Source organism: Python bivittatus, unplaced genomic scaffold, assembly GCF_059951505.1.
Source record: "Python bivittatus isolate LINGU-HERP-01145 unplaced genomic scaffold, Pbiv_v1 ctg000610_np1212, whole genome shotgun sequence".
Lineage (NCBI taxonomy): Eukaryota > Metazoa > Chordata > Lepidosauria > Squamata > Pythonidae > Python > Python bivittatus.
Genome location: NW_028277088.1, coordinates 7,545,873 through 7,570,192, shown reverse-complemented (window position 1 = coordinate 7,570,192; position 24,320 = coordinate 7,545,873). Strand labels below are relative to the sequence as shown.

Below are 24,320 nucleotides of genomic sequence, written 5' to 3'. Positions count from 1 at the left end.
CCAACAGCACATGTAAAAAGGTAGAAACCCGCATTGACATTCAAGCTGTCAAAAACAATCAAAAGGAGCCACTGAATTGATTTAGTCTGAATGAACACCTCCCAAGGGCCTTAATAAGCAAACAAGGGTTCTCACATGCACGTAGAACACAAGACATAAGAATAAGAATAATCCAAGATGCGGGAACAAAGGGGAACTTGACAAATCATCGACTTACATTCCTTTTATACACAACAAAATGAAGTATACAATATTCATACTGGTTATACATTGGGTCAGAATAATTTACAGGGAGGAACACTAGCAAAGCAAAGGAACGGAGAAGAAGGGAGGGGAAAAAACGGAATCCAAGGCATTTAAAAAGATTGGGGAAAGTTTTGAATTGTTTTAGTCTTGCCTCCTCTGCACTCTAGGAAAAAAAATCACTGGAAATGGGGTCTGGGTTCAACCTTCCAGGGGGGGAAAAAAAAACCCAAAGGAAAAGAAGGCAAACGTGCAATGCCCAAACCCAGATTTTTATCATGACATGAATACAACGTACAGAGAAGGAAGTGTGTTAGGATGAATTAAAATCTGTGTAATATTATGAAGGTAACAGTACAAATGACAGAAGCGATCGCTGTGGGGAAAGCAAGAAGAGAAGCAATTCCAGAAGTTATTCACATTTCCAGGAGAGCTGCTGACTTGCTGATGCAGGACATCCCCCCTAAACCAGTGTTTCTCAACTTTAGCAACTTTAAAATTTGTGGACTTCAACTCTCAGAATTCCCCAGTCAGCCATGCTGGCTGGGGAATTCTGGGAGTTGAAGTCCACGTATCTTAAAGAGGCTAAGGTTGAGAAACACTGCCCTATAACACTCTAAGCACCATCAAGATCTGATCTTTAGAGAGTTACTTCTCACATTTCCCCAACCCTGCCCATCTGCAACCATAAGGACTGGCAACTTGCTGTTTTGGGGATACTGTAGGATGACAACTGTCATGCAGCTATCCTTGTCCCCCTAAAAAAGGAGGAAAGGGTCTTTTCTAAAAGCAGAAGACAAAATATTTGTTCATATCGGATGATTCAAATCCATGAAGCTAAACTGCAACTGGAGCCTTAAAGGAACGGACGGGAAGAGCTCCTGAGCATTTAAAAAATCTGAAGCCGGGACTCTGGAGGCCCGCTAGGCTTTGAGAGGTTTTTCTCCTTGAGCCAGACACATTGCAGCGGCAAAGGATCAGTGCAAGGCTGAAGGGAAAGGGAGCAACAGCTAAAAACTATATACAGAAACGCCTGTACAGTGCAAGAACGTCAGTCAAAGGTTAGTATCGCTACAGCAGTGGTTTGTACAAAGAAAATGCCTGTAGAGGTGAGCAGCAATGTCTACTTCTTTGAAATGCAGAAGACCACAGGCAAACAACACACAAATGTGTACCCTTGAAAAATAATTGTGCTATAATCTTTATTCCATGGATGGTCGTTTTATCTGAAACAATGAGACGCTAAGTAAGGGACCCCTAACACGGACAGATGGTGGGTTTTCATTCCTTGGACTGGCATTCTTTCAGTGCCAAGGGTTGCTGTTGGCATCTTGGGCAATCTGCCTTCGGAGTTCAGCTTCCCGGTATCCAGAAGTCCCACTGTGGCCAGAGAGATCTGTTGTTCGTAGAGATTGGTTTTTCAACAGCAGTTTCTGCTGAGTTCCTCACGCTTAAATGTTCTTCCGTTGGGGAAGGCAGGACCTCCGATACAAGCACCAGGACTGCTTTTCCTTTTCGCTTTTCTTAAATACATGCTCACGTAACACGCCTTTTGTCAGGGAGGGGAATCAGGAGGATTCAGTTGCATATCCTTTTGAGAAGTCGCCTTGTGCTTCTTAGCACAAGCCCAGAAAGTTAATCTTCGTCCTCGTCTTCTTTCGTGGAAACTACTGGAGCTTTGTCCTGGATTTTGAAACATTCCACAAAGAAATTGACAAGGGACTTGTACAAATGCTGCTCGAGGGCTGGGCTGTTGAAGTAGTGACCTTCATCAGGGTAGATCTGCCAAAGAAAGAGAGTGGAGATGAACACACCTGTAGGCTAATGGTTGAGGTGGGTCTCACGTGGCAGCTCAGCTTTGGAGTCATCAAAGCCAGGGCCTCCCCAGGGCGGGTTTTTTTTTCCCCAAAAAGTCAAGATGGCAGCCACAACTGTGTGACTGAAGCCCTGCCCCTTTTTCACATGTCATGTGCATAATCCAAAGGGGTGGGGCTTCAATCCCACAGTGACAGCCCCCAACTTGATTCTTTTGATCTTCACCTGAAGCAAAGCCCTAGGAGTACCAGTTACTGACAACTATTAGTTGGGATGGGATACATAATGTCTCCAGTTTGGGTGGTAATGATCTAAATGAAGGGAATGGTGGACTCTCACAAGAGACAAAATGTTCTTCTCCAACTGTTGTGTTGCTTCAGATTTGAGGGTATGAAGAAGAACAAGTAGACTAACATATGTTAACACAATAAGTGAGAAATTCTGGGACATTTCATTGCATGTGAGTCTTTTGATAAAACTTTGCACATTTAATAGAAGTTTAAATAGGTTCAAGCAAGAATGGTTCCCTTACATACAGTACATTATAGAGCAAGGCAGATTTAGATATCTGGAAGATGATTTTTAAGACTTAAATAGAAACTAACAGAACTTACTAATGTTTGATGTAAAGTTCAAAAGTCTAAGCTATGGCTTGTGGTTGAGGATACAAATGGAAGGGAAGGGGAGGATGCAATTTACTCTTTTTTTTAAAACACAATTTTCTTTTTGTAACTTAAACATAGGAGTCTTTTTTTCAATCTTCTTGCTTTTGCCCCCCTTTTTCTACCTTTTTGCATGAGAACATTTGCTTTTTTATATACTTTGTATTCCAATACTTAAATCTGTTAAAAATGAGCAATTTGTAACATATTTATTATTAATAAATTCTGTTTGGAATGTGTTATTTAAATAAATGTATTTATGGTTTTATGTTTTGTGTGAACTGCCCAGAGTCCCCCACTGGGGGGAGATGGGCGGGGAGAAATTTAATAAATAAAATAAAATAAAATAAAATAAAATAAATAAATAAATAAATAAATAAATAACTGAAATTTAACCTGCTAAATCCTTCTATGTTGTTGTTTCCAGTGAACTTAATAAAAGCAAATGGTTAAATTCCCAGGATATCAGCTACTTAGTAGTTTGGGCAAATTCTCTAAAATAATTAGAGAAAACCAAGATCCATGGGGAGAAGAGGTCAAAAAAATCAAGATGGCAGTTGCATAGTCCCAAACTTCATCTTGACTTTTTTGACATCTTGACTTTTTTGACAACCCCATCCCCGTGGGCACTCTTAGAGGCCATCCTCAGTTCTTAAGCAAAAGACTGCTTAAAAATCTTAACTCTGAACAGAATAGCACTACACACACACACACACACACACACACACACATATATATATATAGAGAGAGAGATCACAGTTGTTTTAAAAGAGCAATTATATGACAGCACCTTACCTGCAAACTGTAATTAGCTTTTGTCCTAATGAGGTGTGTGATGAAGTCTGCAGTGTGCTGGAAGTGAATTTTCTCTGTAAAATCAGATTAAGATAATTAAGTTCCAGAGAGTAAAGAACTGAATTACCAAAACAAAAACAAAAAAAATCAAAACAAAGCTTTATTAGAGCAAAATAAAGCTTTGATTTTACTCCATTTGTGCAAAATGCGGTGAGTATGTATAGGTGTGGTTCACATCCCCTTACCATCAGCTGTTGCATGGATGATCAAAAACTTCTGGTCTTTGGCTGATGTCACTCGGTGGGCGAGTTTAGTAGTCTGAGAAGATAGAAAGAAATAATGTTCAGAAACCACCATAAGCAACAAAACACTTAATGCTTTAAGAGAACATTATTGTATATTTTGTCTGTTTTGTGTACTATCCCTTTTTTCTGATCTGTGTACCACCTTGGTGATATTTATAGAAAGCAAGGTATATTTTATGCTACAATTAAAGTGTTGTTTTAATACAGTTTTTTGTTGTTGTCTTGACTTCAGTGTTCTGTGATTTTGCACTTTAGGATGTTGTGTCTTAAATAAACGGGAAGGCAGTTTAAAGCTGTTTTGTCAGTACAAGTTATTTGCTTCTTAATGTATATTTTAATCCAGAGTTTCTCAACCATGGCAACTTGAAGACATGTGGACTTACTAGCATGGCTGGCTAGGGAATTCTGGGAGTTGAAGATCACATATCTTCAAGTTACCAAGGTTGAGAAACCCTGTTTTAATCCCTCAAATGACCAAAAATATAAAACACAAGACAAGATCTTATTTTATCTGCAGATCCATCATAGGTATTTGTAGAACATCCTAGATATATTGCTCTGAAGAATAGCTCATAAAATAAACAGAGGTACAATGCAGTTTAACCTCTGTCATACGTGTTGCCTACTTTCAAATAGCTCTCAGTAAGACAGAATTCAAATATCATGATTCATTTTGCATTTGTGTTTAATAAAATCGTTTCACCGTTAACCCGATTTACCTCATATATCTTATTATTGTCAATCCCTTGTAATCCCAAGTATCTTTCTGAAAAGGCTGAGGCTGAGGGAAGAAAAGAAATGAGATGTGAAGAAGTTTATATATGAACTACAGGTACTGAAAGGAAATTGCTGAGGGAATTTCTCTTGTTGGACCTTTCTCTTACAGGTTGAAAATTACGCATAGCTGGAAAATTATGATGCTAAAAACACTCCATATAGCAGGATGTTTAAGCAACTTTTGTCAATAGGACAGTTTCTGAAATATGGCCTATGGTCAGGAAAGTTTCAGCCCAGGGAAATGAACTTGGCATTTTTGGCCTCAATTTTTCCAAGGGTCTCAATTTTTTATTTAGTTTTTTAATTCTTTATTTGCCATGTAATTTCAATATCCTGCAGCCCCTCCTGGTGGATGGAGTGTTTGACTTGGACTCCCACAATTGTTTGGGATGTGAGTGAAGAATTCTGGGTGTTGAAGTCCAACACATCCAGAACACCCCAGAATGAGAAAAGGTGTTGCATTAAAGAACTGAATAAGGTTAAACAACAGTTAGGAAAGTTGTTGCACTGTTTTACTGTTACAAAACTTCCTTCCTTCCTTCCTTCCTTCCTTCCTTCCTTCCTTCCTTCCTTCCTTCCTTCCTTCCTTCCTTCCTTCCTTCCTTCCTTCCTTCCTCCCTCCTTCCTTCCCTTCCTCCCTCCCTTCCTCCCTCCCTCCCTCCTTTCTCTCTCCCTCCCTCTTTCCTTCCTTCCTTCCTTCCTTCCTTCCTTCCTTCCTTCCTTCCTTCCTTCCTTCCTTCCTTCCCTCCCTCCCTCCCTCCCTCCCTCCCTCCCTCCTTCCTTCCTTCCTTCCTTCCTTCCTTCCTTCCTTCCTTCCTTCCTTCCTTCCTTCCTTCCTTCCTTCCTTCCTCCCCTCCCCTCCCCTCCCCTCCCCTCCGCTCCCTCCCCTCCCCTCCCCTTCTTCTTCAAAAATTATTAAAAACAAAACAAGGCGTTCTTCACCAAGAGGGCCTTCTCACGAGCACAGTTGGAAAACATGACCAGCACTTCAGTGTCAAAGCAGACCAATCATGAAAAAGTACTGAAGATTTGAGCCACATTTGGTTTCCCAACACAGGGTATTGTACTCTGAAACTTAACGGGTTTGGTTCCAATGGCTTTATCTTGTCCCCAGTTCACCCTGAATTGCAAGCTGTCCAAAGCTAGCCAGATTTCCAAAGCATGTAGATGAATACTTGTGACTATGTGAGTATCTTCTAAAGTTCTAGCCAATTTCCTTATTTAGCCTCTGCACAACACCTCCACCCGTGACATTTCACATGCCTGGCCCGCATATTTTAATGTTCATCTTTGCAACCTTAAGGAGTAGAAACCTGCTTTAGAAAACAGAATACTAAGATTCAACGCTGTACCCTGAAAGACAGGCTTCTATTCCTATCAACCCCGTGAGATCGGAGTTTACCATATAATCTGAAGTCCGTCAAGGGGGAGAGAGCAGCTCCACACGAGAAGGTTGGGCCCTTATTGTCTTCTCCAGAAAAGTGGATGTATGAGCTTAAGTAGCCACCATAATCCTGAGATGTAAAGAGAAGAGGAAAACAGATGAAAGTGGGTACATGGGGGTGGGGGGGAATCAAGTAGCCCTATATTTCCATGCTCTGCAGAGCTGTGGGCTGCCCCTTTCTGAATACTTAGGAAGTGGCAATGCCTTTGGTAAATCGTTCCCTGGGACCTTGGAATACCATAGTCCCAAGAAGGGAGTGCAAACTTCATCTCCATGTTCTGACTGGGTTCTTTTCTCATTTTCTTTGGCTCTGCTTCCACCCTACCCAGTGGTCAGCCAGAACTGGGCAGTTAACTCTTACTTGAGGCCTGATCTCATGTCTTTTGGAGGCTCACCTGCAGGACAAGTGCCACAAGTGTTTGGTCTCAATGCAGTGGGGCAAAAACTTCAACCTGCATGCAGCCCATTGGCAGCTCTACTGGAGACCTTGCAGCCATCCGATGGGGTGTGCCCTCCTTGTTTTGTAAGTTTACATACCCCTGTGCATGTCTGTGCATATTTCTATGCAAGGTTTAAGGGCCACAACATTTTTTGGAAGGGGTTTGCCATTGCCTTCTTCCAAGATTGAGAGAGGGGAACTGGCCCAAAGCCTACAGTGAGACTAGAACTCATAGCCTCCCACCTTCTAGCCAAGTGCCTTCAATCACAACACCAAACTGGCTCTCACCATAAACCTTAGACATAGTCCATCAAACTGCAGATCAAAATCTTGGAGAAGACCAGAGCTGAAGGTAGCAATTCCAAGGGCACTCACCTTTCCAAACACAGCAACTCGACTCTTATCAATATATATCTTTTCCAGCATTGCACTGGAAGAGAAAACAAAGAAGATTTGATTATTTTCAAGCTAACTACTGTTAACTGTAGCACAGGCCCAGTTTCCATTTGATATACAGAAGCACAGATTGCAAAAGGAAGAGGTTACACTTGTACATTTGAGCTCATTGGTTGCCTTTTGGTACTCCAATTGCCTTTATCAAAAATTACAAATAATTTAGTATTTGTGGAGTTCTTAGTGCTTTCTGAGCTTGGTTGTTTGCTTGCAGACATTTCATTACCTGACTAGGTAACATCTTCAGTGCTAGGGAGTGTGGGGTTTGCTCCCTGTTTCTGTACAGTAGCTTGCCCTGCCAGTGTTGGTGGGAGTGTGATTTTCTCCTTTGTAGTTCCTTGATTAGGGTACAGTTTCCCAGTTGAAACTATGGTAGTGACTAGCAGAGCGCATCCAGGAACACCAAGTAGCAGTCAGAAGACAGGATGTAAACTCCTTAATCTCACAATACAGGGACAAACTTAACCAAAGTTTCAACTGGGAAACTGTCAGCATCTCAGACCAAGCCAAATCCAAAAACACTAGGGAATTCCTGGAAGCCTGGCATTCAGACACATTGGTCAACAATAGACACATAGAGTTAACCACATTTACACACCATTCAAAAGAGACAATAAGGAAGCTAAGAAGGAAACAAAAAGACCAGAACACATCCTCTCCAGAAACCAACACCCAGATAAGCAGGGATTAACACCAGACAAACAATTAAGCAGAAATCAATATCCTAATCAAGGAAATACCAAGGAGAAAACCACACTCCCACCAACACTAGCAGGGCAAATTACTATACATAAACAGGGAGCAAACCTCACACTCACTCACACTGATGATGTTACCTAGTCGGGTAATGAAACGTCTGCAAGCAAACCACCAAGCTCAGAGAGCACCAAGAACTCCACAGTTCAACCCTGAGCTACAGATATTCTCTTCTATTGGAATTTAGCATTTTTTAAATAAATCATTGTAAGAACGTTAAATATACAACTAGTGACCGAATTCAATTTCAGTAAGTTTAGGCCATTCACCGGACAGCATCTGTTTGGTCCTTCTCTTGAGCAGTGCCCAATCTCCTTTTAATGTCATGTAATAGTTTGGTCCCTTGAAATCCACTTCCACGTCCATCAAACTTCACCACGATGGCACTGTGGGAGCTGACCATGACACTTTCCCAGTTCACTTCAAACTTTTCTGTTACACTCTGGGTGCCAGGAGTCCCATCCCTGAAACAGGAACAAAGCAAGAGCAACTCAGTGATATTGCTGGGGGCCTGGGAGAAGGTTCTGGAGGACCAGTTAGGAAAAACCCCAGGAAAAGAAGGGGAAATACTCTAGTGGCAAGGGCAGGCTCTGCATGCAAAAATCCTGACATACAGGAAAAACATGATGAGAAAATATTTCATCAGTTTCAGTGGAATAGGAGAGACTATACTAAAATAGATTAGATTCCTAATAATGAATGCACTTGCGTTTATGTTTTTCTGCTTCTGTGTAACATTGCAGTTGATGCATTTCTTTGGAGAAAAATGCTTTCTACATACTGGAAGCTCATGCACGTCTCTATGCAAAGTCACCAGCGCTATTTTTGTAGAATGCCATAGAATGCTAGAGAGTTGGAAGAGGCCACTTAGATGATCAAGTCTAATCTTGCTTCATGCAGGATCTGCAAGCTCTAGAGATAGCTGGCTGCCTCTCACTTAGTCTGTGAGCCTCTCTTTCCCAAATTTGAATTCTGTCTGACTCTCTCCCTCTGCAACCCCTGCCCCCTCCCTGTTCTGCTTCTGGGGAGCAAGAGATGATTGTGCTCCACAACATCTCCAGGCATGAAAGTTCTCCCCAGAGGTTCAGTGATGACTCTGCAATTGTTTTTTTTTTCCATTTTTTTCATTTTTCTGAAGACTGCTGTCCGTTACCCTTCCTGTAGGATATGGAAGGTTGTCCTAGATGCTCTGGCTGGTTCTGCTAACCTTTGGCAGGTGCTAATCATAGGACTTCTCTACATTTTGTTCCCTAAATCCCAACTCTAGAGATTTTATGCAGAGACACAAGGAATAGAAGCATCTTGCTGCCTATTCATTTAATGCCAGAAAGCATTTTCCCCCAGGACTAGAAAACAGGCAGTGAGCCATTTTATGATGCAACTTATTTAGGATATATCTCTACATTTTTTCTTGTCAAGCTAGACTGTCAATTTTTTATTTCTTTAGGGCAGCTGCGAGCTATGTTAAGAGAAGCACAGACGATCATATTGGCGTCAGATGCTGAAGAAGATCTTTAGCAAGGCAATAAGAATGTTACAAGTAAAGTCAGTTTGATCTCTGTTTTAGCTTGAAAAGCAAAACTAAAAAAACAACAGAAGACATATTGTTGCTAATTAAAACAACTTCTTAAACCATGTAATCAAAAATATTCTAAAACAGTCTGCAACATCAGGTCAGTCCAAAGTGTCCTCAAAACACCAACTGCTTAAAGTTTATTCGTCTGGCCAAACGCAGAAGTTTGGGGTTGATGCCCACATCGATACTCTTATGAGCATCTTTAGGGAGACAATTTGTGGGAACAATGCTCTAGTACAGGAGAACTCTTCCTATTGTGAACTTCAGTACAACACCAGGATAAAACCACACAAACTCTTAAAATGTGTTTGAGAAGTCAGGGAGGTTTACAAGATGTGGCCAGAATCTCACCTCTAAACTTAAGTCTAAAACCACAAATTGAGCCAAATCCTCTCACCCACCAGGAAATCAAGCAAATGTGGCAGGAACTGGCAAGGGGGATGGATTTATTTGCAAAAAGAAAAAAAGAGCCAAACGTGTTACTCATCCTCATTCTTTTTGGTAGCTCTGTGGTGGTAGAAGAACTCCACAGTTCAGCCCTGAGCTACACATATTCACCTCTATTAGAAGAACATCTTCTCCAGCCCAGTTGGAGAACATACATGACTGTATGTGCATACATGTGTGTGATTGACCTGATCTGCATTTATTTAGGGCCCACCCCAGCCATGCTTCCTCATTCTGAGGCAGTCCTAATCAAGGGTTGTTAGCTTGATGAACACCAATCTTCCCTGAGCACTTGCATAATGAAGCACATTTCCCCAGAGAGAATTTTGATGTGATGCAAACAGCAGGCTTTGTGAAAGAGCTTTTGTTCTCCCTTCAGACTTGCTGACACTTGGACATATTCTAGCAGTATGGCTGTTCTCTTCTTTGCTTACAAGAAAAGTACGGTGGGGATGGTGAACATTTCTTTCTAAACCTGCCTGCTCCATCAAGGTGTTCCCAGGAAATGCTAGGAAACTGACCAGGAAACTATACATACAAGAGTCAAAATCGTTTGCCAAGAGAGATTTTAACATAGGGGAGGCTAAAATAGGACCCCATCCTTACCACAAAGCTTAAGGAGTGCAGTGCATTATGCATTTTATTGTGAACACCTCGGCCTAGGACGTGTGCCAAGGCCGGATGCAACAGAGCTAGCTGATTTATTATTGATCTTTTTAAAACTAGCAAGCATGGGCCACAAGGGCATCCAACAGGGGGAGAGGGGTAAAGAAAGTCAAGATGGCAGCCGTGGCATCAAAGTCCTGCTCCTGGTTTGCATGCAACATGCACGTCATGCGTGTAAAAGGGGTGGGGCTTCAATTGCGTGACTGCCGGTGCCATCTTGACTTTTTGATCCACCAATCCCTCCTGGGAACCCAAGAATGTATGCAGACCAGACCTGGCTCTGCTACGAGCAAAGAGAGAGAGTTCCCATAGTAATCCTGAAGGTCCTTAGAGAGGCCAGAAAACCCACCGATCTAGCCTGAGGGATACATCTTCTTGTATTAGACCCCATGAAAGCCTCCCTTTGCCCTCCAGGCTCCCTGGCTAGCATGGCCAAAGTTCCTGCATGTTATTTGCATTCACACATGCCTGTGTCCCAACATGTAATGCTAAGCAAAGAAACAACATTAGGAACTCTGATTCCTGGGTTCACATAACACCCCCCAACCAAACACAAACATACCATATTCTGTTGTGGTGTGTCCTTGTTTTGTGCCTTGGCTTAAAACATATCATTTGCAAACAGCAAACTCTGTCTTGTGTTTTCTAAAAGCAGCCTCCATATCTGCTACCCTTCTATCCTCATCTGGCTGTCGTCAGGAAGCTGAACGCTCATGCTTCTGAGAGACCTCTTTTCACAACTAGCAAAGTCTTGGCTAGGCATTGCTGGATATAACTGGGAAATTATACAATTGATAACGTTACTCACACAACGAGGAGCAATGGGTAATGCGTGTTTTCCGTGAAAACGGCTGGCTTTGAAATTTGCAGTGGCAATTCTGCATACAGAAGGCGAGAGAAGAAAGAAGGGGGAAACCATTTAAGCACAGGAGGACCACCATTCTAATGAACAACCTTTTTTTTTTTTTCTTTTTAGCAACACTCGGGTAGTTTTTAGCGGGAACAAAATGGCATGACGTACAATAGCAAATAGCACCCTAGCAGAATAGATCCTTTTGGAGAGAAAATTGGCACTGCAATATAAAAACAGCCACCAATCTGAAGCGGGGGGTTCTCCAAGGCGCTGGGTCATGGATCAAACATGCAATTAGGGTCTGCTGATATGTGTTTTCCCCTTCTCAGCAGGCAGATGATTGCCAGCTTTACCAAGCCATGTTTGAAAGCATCAGGGAAGGAGAAACGCCAAGAAAATACAAACCCTCTTCTCCAGAGTGGAATAAAATTGTTCTTTTTTTCCCCCCCAAAGGATTTAAGACCGAGCCTCCTTCTGGTGCATTTTAAACTCCAGGGGCTTGATTGCAACCTCCCTTGCCCCTTGCATGAATATAAATCAAGAAAAGAGGAGACTTAATTGGATGAATTAAGAAGTGCCTTTATGGAAGTGGCGGGTAGAAGAAATGTGCCCTAGAACTGCCGCTCACCGTGCTTCACTTTTTCTTAAATGTATATTTGCACTGGCATCAATAGGTTGCTCCCAAGCTTATCCCTACTTTTATTTGATTTTGAAATGTGAACAGCTGGGCCAATTTACCAAAGGGCCGGCAATTAAATTTTGAATGAGCAACATTGGAAAGGCAGTAAATAGCTAAATGAGTTTTCCTAGTGTACCTTTCATCTCATCTGGCCTAATTCATTATTCTATCAGACTTGTAATAGAGATGGGTTTGTAGTAGTGGTTAACATGGAGATCTCTTGGCTTAACATGCCTACATATATGTAGATAGGAGGGCAGAATATATATCAGTGTTTCTCAACCTTGGCAGCTTGAAGATGTGTGGACTTCAACTCCCAGGATTCCCCAAGCTGGCTGGGGAATCCTGGGAGTTGAAGTCCACACATCTTCAAGCTGCCAAGGTTGAGAAACACTGATATATAGGATTAAGCATTGAAAGCTAGCCTTGGAAATCTTTCAGAATCACAAAGACACAAAAGTCCACTATAATTATCATGTCGTATTTGTGGGTTTTCCCATTAGCCAGTCCACAGGTTAAGAGTTAAATTACGATACCAATTATGTGTGGAATTACATCCAACGCACCTTGTTTTTCTTTAAAATCACAATTATGGAACATGATTGGAATTGGAATGATGGAAAGGAATGGAGTGGAATGATGGCTTTCTGGAAAAAGCCTTTGGGATGCAAGAAAGAGGGTGGCATTGGTCTCCTATTTACTGCAGTTCAAATATTGCCTCCCTTCCCCCTTCAGTTTTCACTGTGGGAATAACATTTTCTTCCTTGGCTAACAGCAGCTTTGGGGGGAACAATTTTTGCCAGGGGATAAATATTCAACCCTGATTGGTGCCTCTCCCCCAACACATCTTTCGCAGAAGAAATCACAACGCATATTAAATGTAATCGTAAAACTAATACCCTGCTTAAATTGGTGGAAGGTTAAGGTGGCACAGATTACGTACAACAAACTCAATCACTGCAAGAGTTTTGAGCAGGAAACAGATTTCTCTGAACTCATATCAACTTATTCTAACTTATTCTAACATGGTTTTATAGTGGGTTTGTCGGGATCTTATCGCTAAGTAGAAAAAATACGCCAAATGAAATATAAATGCGAACTGCAGTGGGGCAATGATGCAGTGGTTCTCAAGCACATCTGTTTCTTCTATCAGATTATTTATGGGAGAGATACTTTGGAAGAATGACTACCTAACACAGGTGTCCATGATGGTGGGGTTGGTGAATGAAGGAAGCAAATCACAACAGCCCCATCCTTTCTGTAAAAGTGTTGCGATGTCGCACGCATGTACAGAAAGGGAGGATCTTGTGTCATGACAGCATGAGCCCAATTTCATTATTTTGACAAAACCGTTTGGTCCTGCAGACACCTCTGTTTCTTAACTAATGAACAATGCCTCCATCCGCCAAGAAGATCCTTTCGGCCTAGCAATGGGATGGGAAGATAGAAACCAAGTGCCAAGAAAGAAAGCAAGGCAGATGGTTTACGGATGGGCAATAGGATCACAAAAGGATGTCAGATTTTTTTACTGTGCCCATTCCTGAAGCGGTACAATAACAGGGATGTCTGCAGGAGGGGCTCAGAAAAGTGAGCAGGGTGGCCACAACCATGTGTTTGAAGCCCCATCCATTTTCACATGCATCACAACTCATATAAAAAAAGGGTGAGATTTTGATGAATGGTTGCGGCCATGCTCAACTTTTTTGAGCCCCCTGAGGACATTCCCGACAGGTAATAAGAGTATTGGCCCTGGGAAGCTGATTAACATATCATGTGGGATCAGAATACACCAACTTCTTGTATGTTGGACTCCTAGATCTCTATTGACGCTCTTACGTTATAGCCTATTGATACTTTCTGCTTTTGTTCTGGGGCTGCTACCCAACTTACTAATTTGATTTTCCACGTTTTGGCCTTTTTTGAGTGATATTAATTTTTATTTATGTATTATAGCTGCCCCACTAGAATATGGGCTTTTTAAAATTAAAAGGTGAGATTATCAGGCCCTCAATTCAACAACAACGAAAAACTCAGAGTAACTTACTGTAATCTTGGATCCTGATATCAAGATATTCCCGCTTGGGCATCTGTCTTTCTGCTACTGTCTTCTGCACTCTGGCATTTACTTCTAGATCAAAGAGTTCTGGAAGAAGAAACAGGAAAGAATCTCCCATCACACAGGGAATTAACCGATTATACTGATTAAAAGCACCATCGTTTTCGTTACCCAAAGAAAGAGGGAAAGAAAGCCCAGGACTTCCGTTATGGAAGATTTGAAGCTGGAGTCAGCTTCAGGAAAGCAGGTTCTACTGCTCTGAATGCAGCAGCATTTCTTAGGATTCAGTCCCCAGTTTTGGAGAGTTTGGCACGCAGGAAATTGTTTCAATGCATTGCTCTGACTCGTCACAGCAGCGGGACTCACACAAGGCAGATCTTGGAGATGCCTTGTCCATGGTATTGGCCATTGCCATCACTGATGTCCTTGTCCAACAGTAGACTCTTGGATATTAGAGCTGGCCGTGAGATTCTGCTATATATGTCTGGGAAGACAGCTGAACTACCAGTGGAACTAGATACTGTTTGACAGTCTTTCCCCTAGAATTCTGGATGCCCTTGAAGACCATCTGAAAACTACAGTTGGCTTCTGGATGGTAGTTATGGACATTCCTCAATATACCCACATAACATCTTTACTCTGCAAGCAGCACGGGCTTCCTATAGATTTCTGGGTACAATTCAAGGTGTTGGTTATCCCCTTTAAACCCCTACATGGCATGGGACTGGATTATTTATGGGACCTCCCAATGGCATCTGCCTGACTCGCAGAATCCAACAGAGTGGCCATGTTGGGGTCTCATCCTTGAAACAAGGTCATCTTATGGGACCTAGGAGTCATGCCTTTTCCATGGTGGCACCAGGTCTCTGGAATGATCTACCCCAGACATAGGGTTGGCCTGAACCCTGCAAGCCTTTAGAAAGGCAGTGAAAACATTGGACATTTGGCTCAGGATGATTAGAGTGCCCATCCAGAAGTGTGCAATAGATTTGAGTTCTCAATCACTGATTGTTTATTTCTGTTGTTAGTTGGTATTGTTTATTTTGCTTTTGATATCTTTGTTTACTGGTTTATTGAATGCTACCCAGAACTGCATTGTCTGAGTTGGGTGGCGATATAAATGCTTTAAATAAATCAATACAATACATTAATACAAGAATTATTCTTACTAGTTCTGCTAAATGGCAACCCTTAGCCAATCTTGACTGATGTCCATATGCTATGCATATAGATGAATAAGTAGTACAAATAACCATGCAGTGGGCAGGTGATGAAATGCATGTTGTGAAACTGCCCCAAACAAAATTACACTCCAATGCAAGTACAAAAGGAGGAAGCTTACATTGAGACATCACAACACGTTTGGTTATTTTGGCATTACCATGGTTAAAAATGGACATCTGGGGAAGGTAGAAGGATTCAAGGAATGGGATCAGTTGTTCACAACAACTAGGTGAAGAATACTGATAGTAGAGTAATGGATAGATGTCAGTGGACATAAATGAGACATTGGAAAACTAGGGAGATGGAGCTTGAAGAAGTAAAGACAAGAGGAGTTCTCTCTGGGATTGGAAATCCCTCCCACCACAGGTTTAAGCCTTGGGAAGAAGAACCATCTGTTATTCTTCACAGAAGAGCCCCAAATTAGGTCCAACAGTTCTACTTGAATGGCATCCTTTTACAGGTGTACACAAGTAGGGAAGCAGTGATGGAGCAACAAAGACTTCATTCTATATATTTCTATATATTGGATGGTTAAGTTAGAGAGCTAATGGAGCATTTGTGAGAATTTGTTTATGCATCAGCTTCCTTATAAGGCAGGGAAATATTGATTCCTTTTCCTCCTACAAGGACGACTCTTCTACCGCTTATCCGCAGCCCATATGTCTGCCTCCATGAGGCCACATCACGAAAATCAGCCAATTCCAAATACTGATTTTCTCTCCTTGTAGAGATTTCAGCTGGAAGATGTCATGGTTCAATGTTAAACTTCTTCCTGAAAAGCTCCCTCTCATTTTGGTGGAAATCATCACCCCTACAAAAACGCCAAAGCATCAACTATTAAGTTTGATTGCATGTTAGAATCCTCATTTAATTATGGCTTGCCCAATTAGCTTTATCAGCACAAAGAGGCTGGCCCGCCTGGGACACGAGACCAGCCGTTCTGTTTGCTCCTATAATTGCATCCACAGAAAGCAAGGACAGAGAGGAAGAAACAAGAAAGGCTAACAGATATCCTAGAGATTTCTGAATGCATCTCCCAACCTTCAGCCCACAGGGAATCCTTGCCTGCACTGTGCAGGCAACCAGTTCTTAATTAAATATAAGCAGGCAGTAATATTGGGTGGGATTTATAGTTATCAGATCATTGTAGAAGGCTCCCATAAAGTGGCCTCTTATTATGGAATAGAACTATTTTGGGAGTAAGCGGAGCTCAGAACGGTTCCCTTTATCCATTACAGCAAGAGACTCCTGCATAATGAGCGAGACCATTGACGTCCTTAATCACATACAAAATGAGGCCATTGGGGAAAGCTTGTTTCTATCCACTGATACCTTTCATTCATTCTCTGTCTCTCCCAACATGCATTCTTTGCCCTTCCTCGACCTTGCCTCCTTTCTCTGCTCTCCAGCACTGCCAGCCTGTAAGTAGGCATTTATTTATTTTATTAACTGGATAAGGCCAACCAACTCTCTCTTTCCCAGAATATGTTGCCTCTAATGCAGTTCTGGTTTTGAATGTCTACCCCAGGGTTTCTCTACCTTGACAACTTCAAGATGTGTGGACTTCAACTCCCAGAATTCCCCAGCCAGCTTGCTGGCTGGGGAATTCTGGGAGTTGAAGTCCACACATCTTGAAGTTGCCAAGGTTGAGAAACACTGGTCTACCCGCTTTGAATTTTCACTGCAAAATTAGACATTTGGGATATGTAAAACATACCCAATACACTTGTATTTCTTCCGCCTACAGACTTTTTTTTAACCAGATCTGGTGCTGTATGGAAAAAGTTGGATTCCCTCTTCACCTTGAACCTCCTTACATATATTTTTAAAAGCATGAACAGTGATCAAACAAGGTTATTTACAGGCAAGCAAATAAAATACTCCTGCAACCTACCTATCCATTTTTGCTTCAGCATTATTCCAAAACCCAAATGTTTGTCCTCTAAACTTTCATAGGTAAGGCACCATATTCTCAGATGCACATAGGTTGCTGGCTTTAAACCATTGAATATGATATCAGATACATAGCATGTGTCTTTATGTATGGGAGGGAGCAGTTGTGCCATTCTATTGCTCCAGTTTCTCTACGTTTATCATACATGATAAAACTAACACCAATACATATTCTTTAGCTTTTTACTAATTGGAACTTGGGACATATTTCTGCTTTTTGATCTCTGCTGGCCATGTGGCCTTTCTTCTCAAAGGTCCCCCAAAGGCTGTGATCTGAAAAGGCCCAGCTATCCTGCCACAACTTACTTTCTGCATCAGCTGTACTGTGGACAGTCACCATTGGAATTCGTGGACCTTGAAAACAGGGAGGAGGAAACACATTAGATTTAAGAAAATGCATCCAAAGTAATATCCAGAGCTAGATACTAAATCCCTTGGAGCTAACCAAGGTTTATATTAAATGGAAAGCCGATCTAAGTTGCCCAAAGATAATTAATAGCCACCAGCCCAAAACATGCAAGATAGACAGATTCTCCCAGTGGAGCACTGACTTGGTTCATCTTCTCTAATTTGTCAATATTTTAATTAGTGCAAACACAATTAAAATAATTTGTTTTAGATTATTTTAATACCATGCTATTTATATGACACAAAGGATTATACTTCTCAGATAATGCATTGCGTAAAAGACAAAATAAAGCTCTAAGAGTGCAAACATTTCTAACTGGATATTAATTATTCTCTAAGCGCTGCTACCCGCTGACTTCCTCTGATGTTGCTCTTCTTTCTAAAAAACACCATCTCCCAGACACTACAATCAGAAATGCCTCCACGCTGCTTCACAAAGTAAAGTGCTTCAGAAACCTGAACAGGACAGGCTATGTTGGAATAAATTCAAATAGACACGTATGTATTGCAGCCATCTGGTTAATCGGTGAGTTGAGCTCACCCGTGGCACCCATTTTGCGAGAGCACCTTCAAGATGTTTGTAAGTTCCAAATGTGGCTTGAAACCCCAAAAGGTGCTGATTACTAGAGTAACATATGAAAAGAGAATGAAAGAATGCATTGAGGAAGGCATCTTTGTGGTCAACGGAAGGGAACGTATAGTCCTGAATTATCTGACTGTGGGGCTAGCTGTTTAAGTAATGTCAAGAACACTTGTTTGGATCCTGAAGCCCTAACAAGGTGCTCAACATGTTCCTTGCACATGCCATGTTCCTTTGCTCTCCCCAGTTTTATTTTTTAAGACTCTTTAATTAAAAAAAAAAGAATACTGCAAAGCAAGACAACTCTATATAGACTCCAGAGACATTCCTTGAAAATGAAATTGAGTGTGACTCTAACCCAGTGCTTTGTCTATGGGGTTTTGTGATTGGAGACACCCATCCTAAGGATCATTTTGTGAAAATGTTCATAACATGCTTGCTACGTTCCAAACATGCCCATTGATTCAAAATATCTGGTTCAGATAGACAGTTTTCTTGCCCAGATCAAGATCAGCAAAAACCAGTTCTGGGGATTTTGAAGGCAGGTGGGCTCATGATATCACCTCGATAGAAAATCAGGGTGTGAATGACCTCTCTTTCTTAACTGAAGCTGCTTTTCACAGAATCTGATTCTTCAATCAATGTAAGTATGGTGTTTTAAAAATAAAATAATGGGTGTAAGGTGAAAGAAATAATCTGCCTTCTTACAGCTAGTGACCAACACTACTAGTTCACCATACTGGTGGTTCAGGAAAGCTTACCTCTAGAATTTAAGTGTCACAAATTTTTACAAAGCCCTAAGCCACATGGATGGTTCTTGGACCAAACACTTGGAAAGTGGCATTGAATCAATTCCCCTGCTCTGTGCAGGAATCTGATTTTAATAATATCAGCAAAGGTTTGTCTACCCTCTGGTTCAACACATCCAGTGAAGGAAGTCCTTCAGGTAATTGGTTCCATTATCAAACTGCTCTTACTTTCAGGAAATTATGGGAGACATTTTCTTCTCTACTACCATCCATTGAGGACTCTGAAATTAAAACAGAACTTTTGAAGGGGTGGATTCTCTGAGTACATCAGATCACATGGAGAACATACAGACAGGTATATTTAATAGTTGCTCTAGACACAAAGGCTTTGTGCCTTCTCAGACAATTTTAAAACAACACTAGACCTCACGATTAAGAAGTAAGTCTGAATACAAAAACATGGGTAAAGTGTTTTAAGTGTTCTCCAAGCTGTCTGTTGCTAAAGTGCAAATGAACAAGGTTTTAAACACATGAGTTAATTATTTATCATGGGACAATCTATGGAAGGTATAGGGAACTTCTCACCCTCCAGATGTTGTCACTTTACAGTTCTCCCCATCCCTGACCATTATTTCTTTCACTGGAGTTGATAAGAATTGGCAAGCAAAAATAGGAAATGTCACTTCAGTGGGATTTTCACTGTATGTTTTTCAATTGACAATGTCAGATGGCTCTTTGCATTTTTTTCCTGGACAGAGCATGTAAATAACCAGATGGAACAAGTCTACAATTTTCTCCAGTAAGTAGAAAACATTTTCAGACAAGTCATCCCAGATTCTTAGAAAGAGAATATATTAAGATGTTTATTCCTTTTTTCATTTCAAGCAAGTTCCTTATTTACGTGGTACTGATAGTGACAGAGAAATACTACATTTTTTCCATCTGACTGATGAAGTAATTCTAATTTCCATTTCCTATTAATGAGAAAGTGTTCATTATCAAGGTTATTCTTGTATTCTGCAGTAGCTATATGGGGGATAATGAAGCACAATCTGTAGAGTATGGAGGAGGAGGAGGAGGAGGAATTTTATTATTCCTTTTCTTAGATGTTACTTGAGTGCTTGAGATGATCTCCTGAAATACGAAAATGCAGTGAAAGGCAACAACATTGCTCTACCTCAATAAGATCTAGCAGAACTGGGGGAAATTTTCAGCTGAAATCTAATTTCAGATAAGCAAAGGATCTGGAATAATCAACAGTGAAAAACAGTTTGGGTTTTTTTAGTGCTAATGTTGGTCCTAATGTGTGGCAGCTTTCAGGGGTATTCATGGGAGGGGAATCAACATGGTAGCCTGTGTGATTGAACAGTGTGATTGAAATCTCACCTCTTTTTATGAGCGTTGGATTACATGTAAAAAAAGGAGTGGACTTTTGTGGAGTTGTGGTGGCCAACTTGACTTTTTTTATCCCAACCTGCAGATGCCCCCGGCAACTTCATAAAAACAAGGTACCCTGATGTCAGAGTATTTATTGTTTCCAAGGCCACCACCTGTATTTTGAATTGAGCCCGGGAAACAATGCTGATCAATGAAGATTCAAGTATAGAATCTGGACATCCAGGCTTCCATTAAGATCAGTGGGAAGGGTCCTCAGTTTGCTCCATCAACAAATTGCTGAGAAGGAAAAGGAATTTTGGGGTCTTCTCACAAGAGAGAGAAGGATAGAAAGGGAGGGAGGGAGGAAGCTTTGAGTCTGGAAAAAGTACTGGAGATATTTTCCCAAGAGCAGCAAGCTCTTTTCTTCCCAATTTGGCAGAAGAATGCTACATGATAAAAAACGCCTTATTCCAGATAAAAGCTTTCAGCTGAGCAAATTATTATGGATTGTTCTGTACGGGATCTTTCTAAAAACCTTTGTAGGGTCCCCTGAGATCTTATAGATTGCATCTTCTTTCTTCATCCCACTTTTATATAGCTGTGTTCACACCACAACCCATTTTCTGCCTCTGCACAGACCATTATGCGAAACTCAGGGCAAGCCAGGACAAAAAATTACCAAGGAAGTTTAAAAGGAATCAAACTTGTCATCTGGTGTGAACGCAGCCATTTCAAAACACTGTTCCGCCATACTGCAATAAATGTTCTTTGCAAATATTCACGTAGTTATCGTTTCCTGAGCAAAAGGCAAATCCAACACCTCTAAACACTGGGAATGCACAACGCTTTGCATGTACACATATATGTTACTTCCACATGAATGTAACCTTGCAATCAATAATATATTTTTCTCTCTCGGATCCAATGATTGACTCTCTTCCCATTTCCCACACTTTAATATACGTGCAAAAGTATCTGAAGTGATGCTGTCTTTGATGCATGCAGAAAAGTAAATCTGTACTACCAGAACATACAAAATGACAGTTTTTCCTATTCAGGCACGCTGGCGGTAATCAGGGAATTGCAATCAGGGAAAGAAAGTTTGGTTTAATTTGTCTGCATCACTTAAAAGACTGATGAATAGTTAGAAATGGTGTTAAAATTGTTTAATTTGCTTGACCTTCTCTCCCTGGTCCCTTTCCCCCAGGTCACATAACGGAACCACAATATAAAGATACTTAACCAATCTTTTCACATTTTTTGTAGCATTTTGCTGTCATTGGCCCCATTGCAATGATGCTGTTTGAAAGCAATGCTGTTCTCTAGCCATTCGTGGTGAAACTAACAAAATCTTAACGCATCATCACCCACTTAGATCCGGAGCCAATGGAAATATTTAAAATTGCCACATGTGTTTGGAAAATCCTGTTTTGCCTTTCCAAAGCACTCTGTGTGCGTGTCTGCGTGTCTGCTTTAAAATAAAGCCGACAGAAATCATGAATAATCAGTATTCCGGGATAACTACCAAAACACAGCTAAATGTGAGAAAGGTTAAAAAAAAAAAAAAAAAAGAAGGTGAGAAGGTGGGTTTTTAAAAAATTTTAATGGTTAAAAGAAAAAAAAAAGAGGCTTTTTCTTCCTCCTCTTCAAATACCTTCAGGTAATTTCAGGAAAGCAAATTTTTTCCTACGTACGCAGCAATGAAAACAATGGTCTCCAGTCTCCATCACAGTATCTTTCCAGCAGTGATGAATGATTTAAGAGAGCAGCTGGGGGGGGTGTCAGACAGCCCTGCATACTGCAAGGGGATGATAATTGGAAATAGCAGCCCCCCGGCCCCCTTTCCCCTCCCACCCCAGCATATGGCTTCCGGGATCTCTTTATTTGCTAGACCATGAATTATGGATCACGTAATGCATTGAAATCTCATAAATGGAGGCCATATTATCATAGTAATAAACAAAGACGCCAGGAGCATTTTTCAGTCCCTGGCTGTAATTAAAAGGTCTGTCTTGCCAGGAGTATTCTCAGAGTCAATAACAGAGACAAATGTTCCTGGCATTTGCTGGTGATCACAGATAGTTTTTTTTTTTTTTAAAGGTCCTGAATGGTTTTTCTGAGCCTTGAAGGTATTCGCATCCCAGCCCCAGCTCCATAGCGTTGTACAGGGGCAGCTGCAGGGGGATGGGGTCAAACACCTCAAGAGCAATCCTGCCCCTTTTTCATGTGGGTCTCCACTGCAATCTTGACTTTTTTCAAATCTCTTCTGCAGACCTCCTGGATATATACAAGCAACAAAGAAATAAAATAATGAAATAAAATAAAACAATAAAATAAAATAGACTTCTTTGTTTTCATATCACATTATTCTGGAAGCTTCCCAGGCGTTCCTATTTTTGCATGATAAATCATTGCCAACAGACATCTAGTCTGTGTATGCCACTGTTCCCCAGCTTGTTGTTTTGCAAACGGGCTTGGATTACAATTCCTATTCACCATACTGGCTGGGGATTATGGGCAAGATACTACAAGACTTTTGGAAGGCACCAGGCTAGGAGATGCTGGTCGATGCTGTTAACAGTCAAGCGTTTTGAACGTATGAAGAAGAATCCCAAGTGTGAAAAGATTAATCTGGACTTCGTAGGTCTTCTCCTAGTGGAAGTGTTTGTTCCTTGCTTCGTTCAAGTCTTTTTTACAGAGGCCACATCTGGCCAATTCAATGTGGGGCTCTGAAGTAACACAAGTGCAGAATCTAAAGCATCAGGAACAGCTCACTTGAGATGAGGAATGCTGGAGTGTACCAGATGGAGAAGACTGGTCTTGTCTCTGGATGTATTTTGCAAGTTAGAAAAGGACTAAAGTGGGAAGAAGTGTGGAAGAAACCAATCAGGGTTCAGCAGACCTTGACAAAATAGTATTTTATTTGCTCTTTCAAGTAGTCCAAATTCCAGTTTTTCATCTGTAATTATGCTTGGATGGACCAACTCTTGGAACATCAAAGGAAAAGCATGCTATAAATTAGAAGGATTCATCTATCTATCTATCTATCTATCTATCTATCTATCTATCTATCTATCTATCTATCTATCTATCTATCTCCCTCCCTCTCTCCCTCTCTCTCAGTCCAAGAGTCAGGGTGGTGCAATGGGTAAAGTGCTGGACTACGAGTGGGGAGACCTACTACCCAACCAAAGACATTTAGATCAATCAGCTAGAGGGACTAGAAATAGGATAGAAGAATTCCCCGGTTCACTCCAGTAGGCAATCTGATCTTGTCTGATCCCTCAAAGCTAAGTGCCACAGAACTTAACAAGTACTTGGTTGGGAGACTACTAAAAAATCCCATATGCTAGATTGGGAATTGATACAAACTTCTTGGAAGAAGGCTGTGACAAGCTACTTCTGTACTGTAGCTACAGGGACGTCTCTGAAGTTCCTGAGTCCAGAAGAATAATGTACATTTTTTAACTCTTCCATTGGCAGAGAGGGGCTGCATGAGGGCTTATCTGCAGTTGGGGGTCCCCTCACGTTTTGGTGGTACAGGTAATCCTCAACTTATGACCACAGTTGAGACTGGAACTTCTGTTGCTAAGCAATGTGGTCATTAAGTGAGTCATGTCCAATTTTACAATTTTTTGCCATGGCCATTAAGCAACTCATGTTTCCCCCATTGACTTTGCTTGTCGGAAGCCCCCTGGGAAGGTCGCAAATGGCAATCACATGACCCCAGGATACTGCAACTATCACAAATACATGCCAATTGCCAAGTGCCCGAACTTTGGTCACACGACCACGGGGATACTGCAATGGTCGTAAGTGCAAGGACTGGTTGTAAGTCACTTTTTTCAGTGCTGTCATAACTTCAAATGGTCATTAAACAAATGGTTGTAAGTCAAGGACTACCTGTATTTCCACTGGAGCTGGCAGAGGGAAACTGAAAGTGGAGAGGCAGAAAATTAGTGAAATCCCCAGAGAAATACAGCCTTGCTAATGTGAATATGCATTTCTTACACAGTGGGGGGATCCTATATTTTGCTCTTAGGAAATATGCATGTAAATATAA

At 41.3% G+C, this 24,320-nt stretch overlaps 1 protein-coding gene across 1 annotated transcript in view; it reads right to left on the bottom strand.

The window, feature by feature from the left end:
* Positions 1–764: 764 nt before the first annotated feature.
* The window catches only part of DPP6 (dipeptidyl peptidase like 6), a 324,662-nt gene continuing 301,106 nt past the window's right edge, over positions 765–24,320 (bottom strand). Inside the window, exons 17-26 of the mRNA XM_088150386.1 lie at positions 17,450–17,497; positions 13,955–14,053; positions 11,187–11,256; positions 7,959–8,153; positions 6,856–6,910; positions 6,000–6,111; positions 4,540–4,601; positions 3,761–3,833; positions 3,516–3,589; positions 765–2,025 (exon numbers count right to left, since the gene is read on the bottom strand). Coding sequence (XP_088006512.1) covers positions 1,879–2,025; positions 3,516–3,589; positions 3,761–3,833; positions 4,540–4,601; positions 6,000–6,111; positions 6,856–6,910; positions 7,959–8,153; positions 11,187–11,256; positions 13,955–14,053; positions 17,450–17,497 — 935 coding nt within the window. The 3' untranslated portion in view covers positions 765–1,878. The remainder of the gene's footprint in view (positions 2,026–3,515; positions 3,590–3,760; positions 3,834–4,539; positions 4,602–5,999; positions 6,112–6,855; positions 6,911–7,958; positions 8,154–11,186; positions 11,257–13,954; positions 14,054–17,449; positions 17,498–24,320) is intronic.